The sequence below is a fragment of the Eretmochelys imbricata genome, chromosome 3 (genome assembly GCF_965152235.1).
Source record: "Eretmochelys imbricata isolate rEreImb1 chromosome 3, rEreImb1.hap1, whole genome shotgun sequence".
Lineage (NCBI taxonomy): Eukaryota > Metazoa > Chordata > Testudines > Cheloniidae > Eretmochelys > Eretmochelys imbricata.
The window spans coordinates 207959343-207974790 of record NC_135574.1 but is presented as its reverse complement, the minus strand read 5'-3'; the positions used below and the strand labels follow the sequence as shown (position 1 = coordinate 207974790).

Here is a 15448-nt window from a genome sequence, read left to right as displayed (position 1 = left end):
GGGAAGAGATTGTGTTAGTCTATGTCTGACAATGCCTCGCACTATGGCTTAGATGGGATCTCCAGGTGCTACTGTAAGAATTAGACCATACAGGAGGGTAAACCAAGGGAACAATTACAGCTAATATACAGTTTTCATTTCACATTCAATATTCACAAAAGAATGCACACAGCTAGTTCTTGCCTTGAAAACATTTATATATTAGTTTCACCTGAAAGCTCTGAATAATGCTGTCAATTAGAAAACAATGTTACTTACTTAGGTCACATCTACATTAGGAGTGCTTTGCTGGTATAAATGTAGCAATATACTATCCTGGCAAAGCACCTCTAGAGTGGATGCAGCCTATACTGGCAAAACTGAGGGCTTGTCTTCACTATGGAGCTCAATCGGTGTTGCTACAATTGATGCAGTGGCATCAATATAGCGGGTCTAGTGACGACACACTCAATTGATGGGAGAGCGCTCTCCCATCGATTTCTGTACTCCACCTCAACGAGAGGCGGAAGCAATGTCGGCGGGAGAGCATCTCCCGTCGACATACCATAGTGTGGACCCTGTGGTAAGTAGATATAAGCGACATCGACTTGAGTTACGCTACTAACATAACTCACATTGCGTCGCTTAGATCGACCGGCAGCTGTAGTGTAGACCATGCCTGAGATTTTGCCAGCATAGCTTATTATAGCTCCCTGAGTGAAACAAGCTACACAGGCAAAAGTGCAGGTTTGCCAGTATAACTGAGTCTACAGTAGCCTTGCTGCTCCATGCCTCAAGCCACAGAAGCACAGATTTCAGAAAACCCGTTAGGGAGCATTAGTGCCTAATTTGCATCGTAGCATTCTAGAACCTAAGACTTTATAAAAGCTGACCCCTTAACCTGTCCTCACTTCTCCTCTATCTCAGAGTCTTCAGAAGGATTCCAAAGTATACAGCAGGTGGGAGGGATCAACATGCATCTGCAGGGGCAATACATTCAGAAAACTCCATTTATAAGAAAATAACTTTTTTTTTTTTTTTGCTATTATCCAATGAGCTATCTACTGTAAAGAAAGGAGCTTTGTGGTTCTATAACTGTTTTATAAGCTGAATCAATGAAACTGAGGATGTGTTACTAGGTGGGAATCAGGTTCCTGATTGTTGGATACAAACTAAGCACTTTACCACTGTGTCAGTGGCTCTGTGGCTCATGACGAATGACAAGAGACTCCTTGTGGGAATCTGCAGAGGCACTCTACGAAGGAGAAGTTTTATCTGCATTTCTCTAATACTCACCGCAGTTGTACAGGTTGTATATATTCTTTCCTAAATCGTTTTAACTCTGCACTAAGAGGCTGGTCTCCATTCTCCATAGCTATACGATCAGCTTCTGTTGGCTCAGGCTCTGGAATTTCAAACCTAGCATGGGACAAACAAAAAAGTCTAAACCTTTACATTAATTTAAATGATGTAAATAGGAACCAGTAATTTTTTGGGTTAACCTTTCTCAGAACATGCACTAACAAAACTATTAAGAGTTTGATTCAACTGAAGATACCTCTGCTTTCTCCCCTGCTAGACAAAAAGTTTAGAGGGTTTTCATTAAACCAAGTCCTTACCAGTTAGTAAGCATAGAGCAACCACTTACTAAATTGGAAAAAATATCTATCTTATGCCACTACATAGAGGATAGCAACACAGTCACAGTATGTGCCAATACAGACTGCAAAATGACAAAACCTTTGGGGCAAGATCCTCATCTGGTGTAACTCAGAGTAACTCCACCGACTTCAATGGAACTATATCAATTTATACCAGTTGAGGATCAATCTTTTGGACTTTATAATCCTTGGATTTGAACTTCTAAGAGAAACCAGTGACAAAAATTGAAGCCATCTTTTTAAAATGTTACATTTTAAAAACAAAAACATTTTTAATCCTACTCCACATTAAAAAAAAAAAAAAAAAAGAGATCCCTCCTCATATGGACTAGTGCAGCAAGCACTGCAGTGAAGATACAAAAAAGTCACATACCTTTCTATCAGAAGACTCAATAATTCTTGAGGTTTGCAGAAGGATCTATATGTCGTGAGAAATGTCCGAACAAAATTTGGGTCTAGGACACACAAAAAAACCTATTGCTTTAATTTCAACAAATTCGCTAATTATAATACTTCACAAGGATTCAAAGTGAATGGTTTTCTTTAAACCTAAGTGTACTTGAGAACACTCGGACTATTAATGGATACCTGTTATACAGTACACTCAACATTTCCTTGTTATTTTACTGACAATTTAGAACTTTTTGGCATGGCAATACAAGGCAGAATGAATAAAATCAATTTCAACTACATTTTAAAATTATTCACGAAAAACACTTGCTTTTCCTCTCAATTATTAAAAGAACTGGAAAAATTCTTACAATGTTGCGAATAGTGAATTTTTATAAATACACATAAATATATGCCATTTTATGAGTAAGTCATCTAGTCTAGCACCCTATCTCTGACAGTGACTAGTGCCAGATGTTTCAAAAGAATGTGTAAGAAACCCTATAATGGGCTATTATGGAATAACTGTTTCACAGGGAGATGTTTCTTCCTAATTCCATCACTAGTGTGACCACTGCTGGACCAGTGTGTCCATTTCTGCTGTCCACACTTCAAGAAAAGTGTTGAAAAATTAGAGAGGGTTCAGAGAAGAGCCACACGGATGATGAAAGGATTGGAAAACATGTCATATACTGAGATACGCAAGGAGTTCAATTTATATTTAGTTTACCAAAGAGAAGGTTGGGGTTACTGATCACAGGCTGAAAGTATCTACAGTGGGAACAGATATTTGATAAGAGGGCTCTTCAGTCTAGCAGACAAAGATATAACAAGATCCAATGGCTGGAAGTTGAAGCCAGAAAACTTCAGACTAGAAAAATGGCACAACTTTTTAGCAGCGAGAGCTCTCCCACCAGCATAATTAAACTGCCCCTAGTGAGCAGTGGTAGCTATGCCAGTGGGAGAGCTTTTCCTGCCAACAAAGTGCTATCCATACCGGTGCTTTTGTTGGTGAAACTTACGTTGGTCAGGGGGGTGTTTTTCTCAGACCCCTGACCAACAAAAGTTGTAGACAAAGCCATAGATACGGTCTTAAGTCCATGATTTTTGGTCTTTAGCAGAAATTTAACAGAAATGGATTTAAGTTCCCAGGATCGTCTTTTGAAGGTGTTCTGCATGTTTCCTTTGAGGATGAGGACTCAGAGGTCAGATATGGAGTGATGTTTTTGTAAAAAGTGCTTGCCCACAGGTGATATGGTGGTTTTTTTTTTTCCCTGTGTTCATTCCACTCCCTCAGATTTCCACCACAACCACCCCTCCATCAAGCTCTCTTTAGAACACCCCCACGCTGCTAACCCTGCTTTGTCGTAGAATGATAGAGGTGTTCCCTGCCCACTTCACCCCAAATGGTCTCTCCTAACATGTGTTAGCTCCTTATCTGTTCCACCTTGTATTTAGCTGTGACACTCTAAATACTTTTCCCAGGCCTGAGGAAGAGCTGTATGTAAGCTCAAAAGCTTGTCTCTTTCACCCACGGAAGTTGATCTAATAAAAGATATTAATTCACCCACCTTGTCTCCTTAATAAGACAGTCATGCAAATAATGAAAATAGGGGATTTCCCTTTACTCAGTGTGGGACGGAAAGTGCTTGAGTGCCAAGCTTTCAAACTTGAGTGCCAAAAGGTAGGTGTTTACATCCATAACTATGCATGGGTGGGGACTTCTATGGGCCCGTGGTGCCTGGGCACCAGAAATATTCCTGCTGTCCAGGCACCACGGGCCTGGCTCCAGCACTGTATAAGGCCAGGTCTCTCCCTCGGCCCTGCCTTCCTGCAGGTGCCCCCCCCAGGCGTCCCCCAAGCCATTTAAAAACGGCCCAGGGCCCCACACTCACCACCAGCAGTGTAGGGGAGCTGAGCTTCCTGCCTGCTTGCTCCATGTGGCTGCCAGACCCTCCCTGCAGCCCCTGGGGCGGCGTGGGTCTGTGTCCTGCCCCAAGTGCCTCTGCGTCCAATGGGAAGCTGTGTGGGCAGCGCCTGGGGGTAGCAGTGCGCAGAGACCCCTGGCCCGCCCTGCCTAGAAGCCGCAGGTAAGTGCTGCACCCCTCCACTCCCTCCCAGAGCCTGCACTCCCACCCCTTTCCCACACACCCCCTCCAGCCCTAACCTCCCTCCGAGAACATGCACCCCAGCTCTCCACACTCCCTCCCAGAGCCTGCATCCCTCACCCCCCTCCTTCACCTCCACACCCCTTGCCCCAGACCAGAGCCTACATCCAGTACCCAAACTCCGTCCCAGAACCTGCACCCCCACCCCCTTCCCACACACCCTCTTCTGTCCCCAAATTCCCTCCCAGAGCCTGCACCCCTCACCCCCTGCCACAGCCCGGAGCCTGCACCAAGCACCCAGAGTCCATCCCAGATCCTGTACCCCAGACCCCCTCCCTCACCCAAACTCCGTCCCAGAGCCCAGACTCTCATCCGTCCTGCACCCCAATCCCCTGCCCCAGCCCCCCAGACCTCCTCCCCCCACCTAAACTCCCTCCCAGAGCCTTAGGCAGGTCGGGGGGGGCAGAGTTTGGGGGAGGCAGGCTCTGGGCACCACCAAAATTTCTGCAAACCTGCCGCCCCTGTAACTATGAGCACTTGAATTTTTAGATGCCAAACAATGGCAGTTGTAGGCAGTCAGCACATGTGAAAATCAGGCCCCCTATTTAGATGCCTGACTTTTGGCTCCTAACTCAAACCATGAACAAAACTATTTAACTATTCGCCTATTAGTGGTAATGTTTCCACAGAATGATTTTCATTACATAGAATTAAAACACTAAACCCTAAACATGTTTGGTTTAAACCAAAGAGTAGAATGCCTCCACATAATTTTAACATTTCCGGGCTATTGTACATCTGAGTCATAGCTATTGTTATTTACATTAGAATTTGAAATCAGTGTTTAGAGCCACAGAATTCACAGCAGCATAGTTCCATTTGAGGTAAATACAGCAAAACAAATCTAACTTGTTTTTCTTTTGGTTTCTGATTACAGGTGTTATCTTACTAACAAAATCAGTGGCTTAAAAATAATGTATATTATATAACTAACCAATTTGTAGGTAAAAAAATACAGACAAATCCACTTAGTCAGGATGTCCGCTCATGTGATAATTCTCCCTTCAATACAACCAATTTAAAAGCTAAAAAAGAACAATAACTTATTCTACAAGGATTTATAAATAATCACCCTTGAATTCCTTAAGAAAGGAAACGGACACTATGCTGACGCACAAATACTCTTAACATATCAAAGCTTTAAAAATAGAACAGCACTGCCCTATAGATAAAAAAAATTGCCAGGACTTTCAAAACTAGAAGCCCCTAACCTTAATGCTCTTACACAAACACCAGGAAAAGGAGGGGGGAGAGACACACACACACAAACAGGTTTATGCAAACAGGGCCAAATCGCCTCCTTTAGTGTTTAAACTCTGAGAAAAGGGGCTTTTGTTGGGGAAATTTCCCCATGCAGAGATATATCTAACTGTCCTATTACAGGGAAGATGCAGTGGTTTGCCATGCGACATGGGAAAGGCTGTGGGGCCTGCCTCCAAATCTGGTGAATCCCAGGAGGCCTCTGTCATTACACTGGCTCTGGCCACTGGTGGATGCCTGACTCCTTGGCAGTACTATTCCATTGGAGATGCTCTACCAGAGATTTCACCCTGGGGCCAATGGGAACATTTTTTGCAGTTAAGTTAATATAGCCTGGGAGACAGACAGGTCCACCCCAGTAGATGAAATCTTGCATAATCAATCATTATGGACCTCTGATTACAAAAAAACTGAGATCTGATATTTGATTTTGCCCCAGACCATTCATGTCTTGAGTTTGCAACTAATTTAGCTACACTCTGCTGTCACGTAGAGTACACTGCATTTATGTCACCTTGCAGTGCCAGGCCTACCTACACAATAAAAGCCTGCTTTATAGGATGCAAGATCTTCGGGGTGGGAACCAAATTTTTGTTTTGTGTTTGTAAACACCTAGCACAATGGGATTCTGATCCATGCCTAGGGCTACTATGCACTACAAATAATAAATAATAATGCTCACAGCTAGAGAAGTTACAACTTTAAGTTGAAGTGGTAAGAGATTTGTGTGCAGCAGTTGCACTGTTTGAGAAAAAGTGTGATCATGCAGTAAGAGACTAAAATAATGCATATGAACAAAGGTGTAGAGTTAAGGGTGAACACAATTTTTAATCTTCTCTTAACAGAATTTTATGTATGGCAGGAAAACAAATTCTACAATCTGGAATTATTTGGCTAGATGCCATCAGAATGCCCTTTCTTAGGCACCTGAGTAGGTCTTGTAAAGTGAGCAAATGGAGCCATATTCTCAGCTCATGCACATTATGTAAAGACAATAGGGGCAGAGATATTGTGGAGGATTGGCTCATTCACTCTGCATCTCCAAAAAATGCAGCAAATCACTGCACACTTTGCAAAGTATGTACATTCACTAAAAAGCTAGGTTAGTAACTTGCATAGGCATCATATATGTTCACTCAGAATGGATCTAGTTTCCTATGTCATAGTGCTTCCTGGTTAAGTCACTGAACCTCTGTTCATCTGAAAAGCCTGGCTAATAATGCTTAGCATACACAGTGTTTCTCTCGTTCTTGGATTTCAAAGCCCTTTGCAAAGGTGGGTGTGCATAATTAATTCTGTATTAAAGATGAGTGACAAGAGGTACAGAGGGGTTACTAACTCACCTAGTTTCACACAGCATATAAGTGTCAGATCCAGTGGCTAAACTCAGGTCTTTAAGGTTACAACTCAATGCCTATCACAGTACCACCCCCCCGGGCAACATAGGCAAATCAGTCAATTTTTCAATCTCAATTTTCTAACCCATCAAATGGGACTAAAGTTCCCAGCTCTGTCACAGAATTGTGTGACCCTGAGCAAACCAAATAACCTCTGTGCCTCAGTTACGCCACCTCTAAGCTTTGTTAAATAGGGGTTGTAAAGCACAGGGAATTATTAAGTGCATTTGATGGAAGAAGTGGACCTAAAAGTCAGGACTCTTCTTGGCTACCACCTTGTGCTTAGTACTATATGTAAATTAAGGGGGCATCTGGGTGGGAAATACAGCAAAAGAAACATCTCTTTTACTAGATCCTGTGTTCCTAAAATAATTTAGAAAAACTGTTTCTTTTTGGGCAGATAGAACTCAGTAGAGAAGCTCATAGCTTACTGAGCACAAGCATACAAACAGGGCGTCCTACCAACACTAGGAACATTGCCAAATGTATTAATAACTTGTATCAAATCGTTGTGTATGTGCAAAGGGTGAGTCTCAAAGGCCTATAACTCAGCCAAACCAAAACATGCATTCACCAGAAAACTCAAAAGGTACTTCTCCTTTGGGGCTGTTGCCCTTCTAAATACTACCTTCATTTACCCACTTATTTTAGTGCTCAAACTTTTTAAAACTACGCCACAAAACCAAATTCTACTTAAAATGTCTTGGCTTTTGCTCTCTCTCTTTTGCTGAACTGCCTTTGCTCCAACTTCCAAAAAAATTCACGGGACAGAGACCAAAAAAATTAAATTTCATCCCCAAAGGCTAAAAGGTTTGAAAAGTTATGAGCAAATGAGAACAGAGGTTTAAAATAGCTTTGCTGCAACTGCATCTGGAGTACTATGTTTATTTAGTCATACCACATTTTAGAAAGATATTAATAAATGCAAGTGCATTCATAGAAGAGCAATAAAAGTGATTGAAGGTATGGAGAGATTAACAAATGAAATACAGATATCTTGGTTAAGTGAGAGCAAAAGAGGGAGGGGGGAAAACTGAAAGCCACCTACAAATATTCAAGGGTCTAATCTTGCATTGTGTCATGTATCAGTTCCCTGAAGGACTGGGCACCAAGGACGGAGAGCAATTTACAATAGTTGTAATAGAATGAAATTGAGAAAGGAAAAAATTACAGCTTAATATAAGGAAAAGCCCTCATTGCGAGATATATTAAGGTATGGAATAAGTCTCCTTAGGGAAGTGTTGGAAGCACAATTACTTGGGATTTTCAAATTAGACTGGCAAAAACACTGGAAAATGTATTCTAAAGAAAAATTCCACGCTGACAGGGGTTGGACTGAATGACCTAATAAAGGGATGCCCAACCTACAGCCCACCAGAGCACTTCCTAAGGCCCACAGCCTGCTTCAACACAATATACTAACAGCCAATTCATTAATGTTTTGTCATCATGTTTATATCATTTTAGTTTATACAACTGTATAAACAGACAATACTGTATACAGAAACAATCTTTCTAAATACTTAAAACAAGCTGAACTTAAAATATAAATCAATGCAAGTGATTTTAAATCTTATTAAAATATGTAGAATCTGTTTGGCTCGCACAAGATTGTGCTAGGGTTTATGTGGCCCTCCCATGTAATAATGTTGGGCACCATTGACCTAATAGATCTTCTCCATCTCTGTCACAGAATCCAACCCCATCTCTGATACAGCCTTGTTACTGACTCCTAGCCTAAACCTGTCCAAGTCAAAGACTTGCCTTAACCTATCCCTGGTGAAAGCCAACCTCTCCAAATGAGTTGGAAAATACTACTACTGTAACCTGTTTTCCCAACAGGATCTAAAGTCAGTCTTGGGATTACAAAAACCTATAATGCAGGATCTAGCAATAATTGAAAAAAATCATCAGGAAACAGAACAGAAAACTTCACAAAAATCCTACCCTCGTCTCTTCAAGAAAGCCTTTTTTAAAAAGAAAAGTAAATAATTACATATTTTAAAAAGTCAAAAAATAATTCAATAATATAACATTATAAAAATCAAAATATATAACTTTCTGACGTGGGGGGGGAAGCATCCTGATCTTTTGTCTAAATTGGCAAATTACTGAATAGTTTAAAAAAAAAAAAAAAGTGGAGTGTTAAGCACTCAGTTACCCTAAATCAGATTGCTCTATTTTTTTCCTTTAATGTAAAATCATTGAATTATTATACTGCATACTGTTTTGACTAATAAACGTAAGACTTTAGGCTAAAAAAATGAACAAACTAATTTTCAACTCTGTCTTGGGAAGAGGCACCTTCTTTAGGAAATTCACACATTTAAAGCAGTAAACAAGAGAATGTGGTTAACATTTCTGCAAACACAGCACATAAAATATTAAGAAGCAAGGTAACTAGGGAAGAGTGCTATTATGTATCTCGCTCTACCAACTACAGACATTTATTTTAAAAAGCCCTAAAGTCGAGTATAGTAGCTTTGTCCTTTCCTTTTAATAATCTGATTAAGCCTTTATACTGAAATTCGGTTAAATTTAAAGCAAGAAATATGCAACGAATAGTTCCTCTATAACAGGGAGGGGCAAATTTTTTGGCCTGAGGGCCACATTGGGTTTCCAAAATTGTATGGAGGGCCGGTTAGGGGCGGCTGTGCCTCCCCAAACAGCCAGGTGTGGCCTGGCCCCTGACCCCTATCCGACCCCCCCCCCCAACTTCTCGCCCCGACGCGCCCCCCCCCCCCCCCGGAACTCCTACCACTCCCCGTTCCCTGTCAGCCGCCCCCCCCCCCGGACTCCTGCCCCATCCACCACCCCCTGCTCCCTGACCGCCCCTGGACCCCCCCTCTCCTTCCTGACTGCCCTCCAGGGACCCCTGCCCCATCCAACCACCCCTTCTCCCTGTCCCCGACCGCCCCCGGAACCCCTGACGCCCCATCCAACCCCTCCTCTCCTCCCTGACTGCCCTCCAGGGACCCCTGCCCCCGTTCAACCCCCCGTTTCCCGCTCTCTGACCCCTGACCGCCCCCTCGAACCCCCTACCTTCTATCCAACACGCCCTGCTCCCTGCCCCCTTACCGCGCTGCCTGGAGCACCGGTGGCCATTGGCACTACAACTGGGCGGCACAGCGCAGAGCACCGGGTCAGGCCAGGCTCTTCAGCTGCGCTGCCCCAGGAGCTCACAGCCCCCCCACCCAGAGCATCGCGCCGGTGGCGCAGTGAGCTGAGGCTGCGCGGGAGGCGGAACGGGGGGGAGGGGCCGGGGGCAAGCCTCCTGGCCAGGAGCTCAGCAGCTGAGCAGGAGGGTCCCACAGGCCGGATGTGGCCCATGGGCCGTAGTTTGCTCACCTCTACTCTATAGCTACTAAGTTGATATTATATCTTGCCTCTTTGCTGCGTGTTCATTTCACTAGCTGCCTGTGCGGGCACAGATTGAATTCAAGGTTGTAGTTTTAAAATAGAGAATACAGAAACTCTTTCTGAGTCTGTAGCCCTACATATATTATCACAGCTTATGAGGTCCAAGCAGATAGCAACTCTTGAAGCCTGGAACATACAGGAAGAAGTACTGTGTATGGCCCTGGTCCTGCAAGTACTCATGTATGAGAATAACTTTATGCACATGCATAGTGCCAGTGAGTTCAATGGACTGGGGCCTATATTTTTATGTCTACAGTAACGGGGCTACATAAAGATTGCCTCTCTGGAATCCAGACCCTTAACTCAAAAACAATTTTATTTCAGAATGCCTTTTTTACTGTAAAGCATGTTGATTAGTTGAGGTTTTATTCAAATTCTTTTATGCTTTTTTCAAAAAAAAAAAAAATAGTCTTTTAATCTATTTTTACTGTATCAATGCTTAGTATGCTTTTTAGATCAGTGTTATTAGGCCACAGGGAACACCTGACAACAGAACAGCTGTGGTTCTGCTGAACAAGAAAAAGCTGGATTTGAGTGGGCCAAATGTGTATGGCCCTGTTCCACAACAGGTCTGTACTTGCACTGGGGTGGATAAGGGCAAAGCAGAGGCAGGCTGGAGACAGAGCCACAAGAGATAATACTGCTATCATCCAGTTCTCTGCCCCGTGACAGTGGTACATTAGGGACTGCAGAGAGCTTCTTCAGACACTGAGCTGAAGTGGCTTCCACGGAGAAGCTCTGCAGTATGTTAGACATCTTATATTCTTAGCCAAGTTACTGCATCAAGACGCTGCACATACAGACTGAAGCTTTGCAAAACCCCAAAAGATGACAGCATCTTGCTTCTCATTCTGTATTAATAAGTACTGATGCAAAGAAATTAGGGATTTAGTAAAATAAATCAATGGCTTCAAATATTCTAAAACAGCTTAAAGGCTGCTCACCTGCATACATGTGGTAGGTCAGTCTCTCAATGAGTTTGACAACAGTTCCTGCCTTGAGGATAGGGATTCCAGATTTGGGCTGCATGTTTTCTTCAAATACAATATTCTCTTCAGAGTCTGGTTCTGCAAACCTATAAAGCTCAGGACTTGGAAATCTCATCTGCTCCTCCTTCTCTTCCTGTAGCATTGTTACATCTAACATTCTTTCCAGAGTGCTTCTATACTGTAAAGATATCAATGCTGCCATCCAGTTGTTTTTCTCTTCTGCTGATTTAGCAGCAAAAATAACACTGTTCTCATCTTTTAAAATAATTTCAAAGGCATGTTTATATTCATTAGTGTCGTCTTTATCATTGATTTGTACCTTTCGCATAAAAATTTTTTCTTTCAGACGATACTCTGCATTGCTGGCACCGGGAAGTCTTGGCTGGCCATGATTTGACTTACAGCAAATCATTAGTCCATCAAAAAGGAATATATGTCTCTCATGTTTTGCGCCTACTCGTGTGAGAGTTCCTTCCATTATAAACTCATTGCAGCACTGTCCAATGTCTTTACCCTCCCAACCATCAATGTTTTTCTGGATCTCATTCATTTTCTTGATTGCTAGTTGTTTCCCCTTCATCTGCTGACTATAGAACCGACATGCAGATTCACTTCAGTGAATGGGAGTAGTAATAAAAAAAAGGAAATACCACATTAGTTCAGAAAGGATAAAATAATCTATTCCTTCCAAATGATAAGGTAAATGCACGCTCAAAGAAATACATGCTAACAAGAGAATCATTTTAATGAAACCACCAGTATGGAGAAAGTGCTTGCTAATTCCTAAAGTGCCTCATTTGGATACAAGCATTCTATGTGTTATCAACTATGCAATGTAAAATGTTTTTAAATGAAGTGCCTAATCAGCAAAAGGCAAATTGTTACAGTACATTTTTACATGCTCTAACTTGTGTTCTCAATTTATTTCCATTATTAAGAATGCACTTAATTCTACCGGCCTCAATTAGCAGCTAAGCTGTACAATGCATTTATGTCTAAGCCTAAAGATTCCATTTTAGAGTACAAAATTTGATTAGTTATCAAGAAAATATTAAAATAGTCCTAAATTAATGTATTGAACAGAATTTTTAAAAACACCTGTTTCTATATTACTTATAAACTGGCACTGCATGAATATTGTCATTTATTTTAATCATAACCAAATATATCTGAAGTAAATAACATTGCAATTAATTACTGGTTCACATTTGAGCTTGGTTTTCAACTGAGTATGCACACAAAAATCTGTTTAGATCATTTAAATGGTTCCATGACATAAGAATATCTACTTTCAACCATAAGAAATGCACATTAGCAATTATAATTTTACAAATCCACTTACTATCTGAAAAAAAAAAAAATCTACAATTTATCTTTCCTTCTGCTTACCACTAGATTCTCAGGATGTCTTGACCAGTTGTGTGCAAAGACAGATACAAATACGAAAGGTTTTAAAACAATAACAAATTATCTTAGCTTTGATGTCACTTCCTCTGAAAAAGCAGGCTGTCACAAACTATTTTGTTCATTGTTTACTGAAAGAGGAAACTGGGAACCCTGGATTTATAGCAAAGCATTGAGGGCTGAAAGCAGAAAAAATGGAAACATGTTTACCTAAGTCTTCGCTTTGCAAGACTTTTGGAGCATATCCTTTCCATACTACTCTGAAGGTTAAGCAGGGCTGTTATCGCTTGCTTTAAACATTCTTTATCCTCTTCATCCTCACTCTTTTCTTCCAATTGCTGTGAATATTGAAAGCTAAATATTAAAAATGTTAAAGAATGATGGTATATGCATGTGTGAAAGCATTACAAATAATCTGTTTAACAGTGAGAAGAAATCTCTCCATTTGCTGGGTTTGTGTGTTTTTCTTATTATCTAAATCACAGAATAATCTACATTAATTAGATGCATTACCAACAGCAATGGGGTGTGTGGGGGAGTCCCCTTTAAGAGAAGAGTTCCTTGTCTACCCAAGGACTCAGCTGCGCTAGGGAAGAAGCTACCATTCTACACCAGGTCTCTCCAGTCCCCCTCATGCCACCAGCAGTATGGAAGAGAGTCCCCTTTAAGAGAGACACCTCCCTCACTGGGCAGGGACATAATTGGGCATGCGTGTTTATTTCTAAATTAATAGGTTTACAACCCATGTGAGAGGAGCTGGTTGGGTGTTTTATATTCTTGTGGGTTGGAGACAAAGGGGAAGCCTGTGTGTCTTTCTGAGGGATATGAATGTGTTTGTATGATGTGCAGCCTCCTCCATATTACATATATGAAGATTTTCCTGGGAGTAGGGTAGATTGGTTTATGGCCCTGTGGGAGAAGGGCTTGGAAATGAGGCTGGAAGAGGTTACACTTCTTTGCGAGAGAGGCACAGGGAGGGATAAGGCTCTCTGTGTTTGGGAGGAAAAATGAAGGAGAGGTACTAGTGTGTGTTTGTTTTTAAAGCCCTCTTTTACAAAGGGGTTTCTTATTTTAGTTTGTCAATTTGGTTAGTCCGAGATGGAATTGTAGGGTTTGTTACTGTAAGCTCCTTTGGGTTTGGTTGAATAAGGGTTAGTAGTTACATCATTGAGATGTCTTTTGCAGTCTACCCAGGAGGTCCCTATTTGGGTACCTAGTGTGAAAGGTAAGTCCTTTTGCTGGCCACCTTAAAGTGGCTCAGAGTGAGGGAGCACTGCCAAGAGCTTCAGGAATGGAACCTGAGAGTTGGAGGGGACGGAAGCATGTTAACAGTGAAGGTTTGGGTCCTTCTCTTCCTATAGCGGATGGGGAGGCAAGGATGAGACAAAGCAGCTTGAAAAAATGGTGCTAGACGTAAATCTGAATTGAGATTTTCATTTCAGTGCCTCTGGCTTAGTCTGCAGTTTTCTCAGGGGGTAGGGTATCAGTGGAAGCAATTCCTAGACTATGGTTATGCTTATGAATACATCAGTCAGCTGTCAATAATTAACAATAATGCTCGGATTTGATAAGAGATGAAACTCTTACACACCAAGTGCTAGCTCAACAAAATTGTGGGGTTTATTTGGCACATTTGGTCTCAGGCAGGTATCAGGCAGGCCACATGAACCCACGGGTGAATCAGAGTGGAGGTGGTGCGACTGTGGTTTGCATACAACTTGAAATGTAAAAAGGTGTCCCGTTCCCAAACTGGATCAAATATACTGCGTCCAACTTTGTACGAAAGTCCTGGGGGACATTACTTCTTTCCATGATCTGTTCAAGTTCATTATCTCATGTTGTAGACACCAATGCTGACAGCAACAACTTCAGCATTCCCATGGATTGCCAACTTTCTGAATCAATTTAGTTTTTCCTGGTCACCATGAGGCCAATGAGATGATCCCTGGTGGTTTCTATTCCAACTCTCATAGAATCATAGAATATCAGGGTTGGAAGGGACCTCAGGAGGTCATCTAGTCCAACCCCCTGCTCAAAGCAGGACCAATCCCCAACTAAATCATCCCAGCCAGGGCTTTGTCAAGCCTGACCTTAAAAATATCTAAGGAAGGAGATTCCACCACCTCACTAGGTAACGCATTCCAGTGTTTCACCACCCTCCTAGTGACAAAGTTTTTCCTAAAATCCAACCTAAACCTCCCCCACTGCAACTTGAGACCATTACTCCTTGTTCTGTCATCTGCTACCACTGAGAACAGTCTAGATCCATCCTCTTTGGAACCCCCTTTCAGGTAGGTGAAAGCAGCTATCAAATCCCCCCTCATTCTTCTCTTCCGCAGACTAAACAATCCCAATTCCCCCAGCCTCTCCTCATAAGTCATGTGTTCCAGTCCCCTAATCATTTTTGTCGCCCTCTGCTGGACTCTTTCCAATTTTTCTACATCCTTCTTGTAGTGTGGGGCCCAAAACTGGACACAGTACTCCAGATGAGGCCTCACCGACGTCGAATAGAGGGGAACGATCACGTCTCTCGATCTGCTGGCAATGCCCCTACTTATACATCCCAAAATGCCATTGGCCTTCTTGGCAACAAGGGCACACTGTTGACTCATATCCAGCTTCTCGTCCACTATAACCCCTAGGTCCTTTTCTGCAGAACTGCTGCCGAGCCATTCGGTCCCTAGTCTGTAGTGGTGCATGGGATTCTTCCGTCCTAAGTACAGGACTCTGCACTTGTCCTTGTTGAACCTCATCAGATTTCTTTTGGACCAATCCTCTAA

The 15448-nt window shown here is 42.3% G+C and overlaps 1 protein-coding gene across 1 annotated transcript in view; it reads right to left on the bottom strand.

The window, feature by feature from the left end:
* Positions 1-15448, bottom strand: part of SOS1 (SOS Ras/Rac guanine nucleotide exchange factor 1) — an 88361-nt gene that overhangs the window by 20041 nt on the left and 52872 nt on the right. The window contains exons 9-12 of the mRNA XM_077814172.1: positions 12879-13006; positions 11220-11875; positions 2014-2095; positions 1276-1398 (exon numbers count right to left, since the gene is read on the bottom strand). Coding sequence (XP_077670298.1) covers positions 1276-1398; positions 2014-2095; positions 11220-11875; positions 12879-13006 — 989 coding nt within the window. The remainder of the gene's footprint in view (positions 1-1275; positions 1399-2013; positions 2096-11219; positions 11876-12878; positions 13007-15448) is intronic.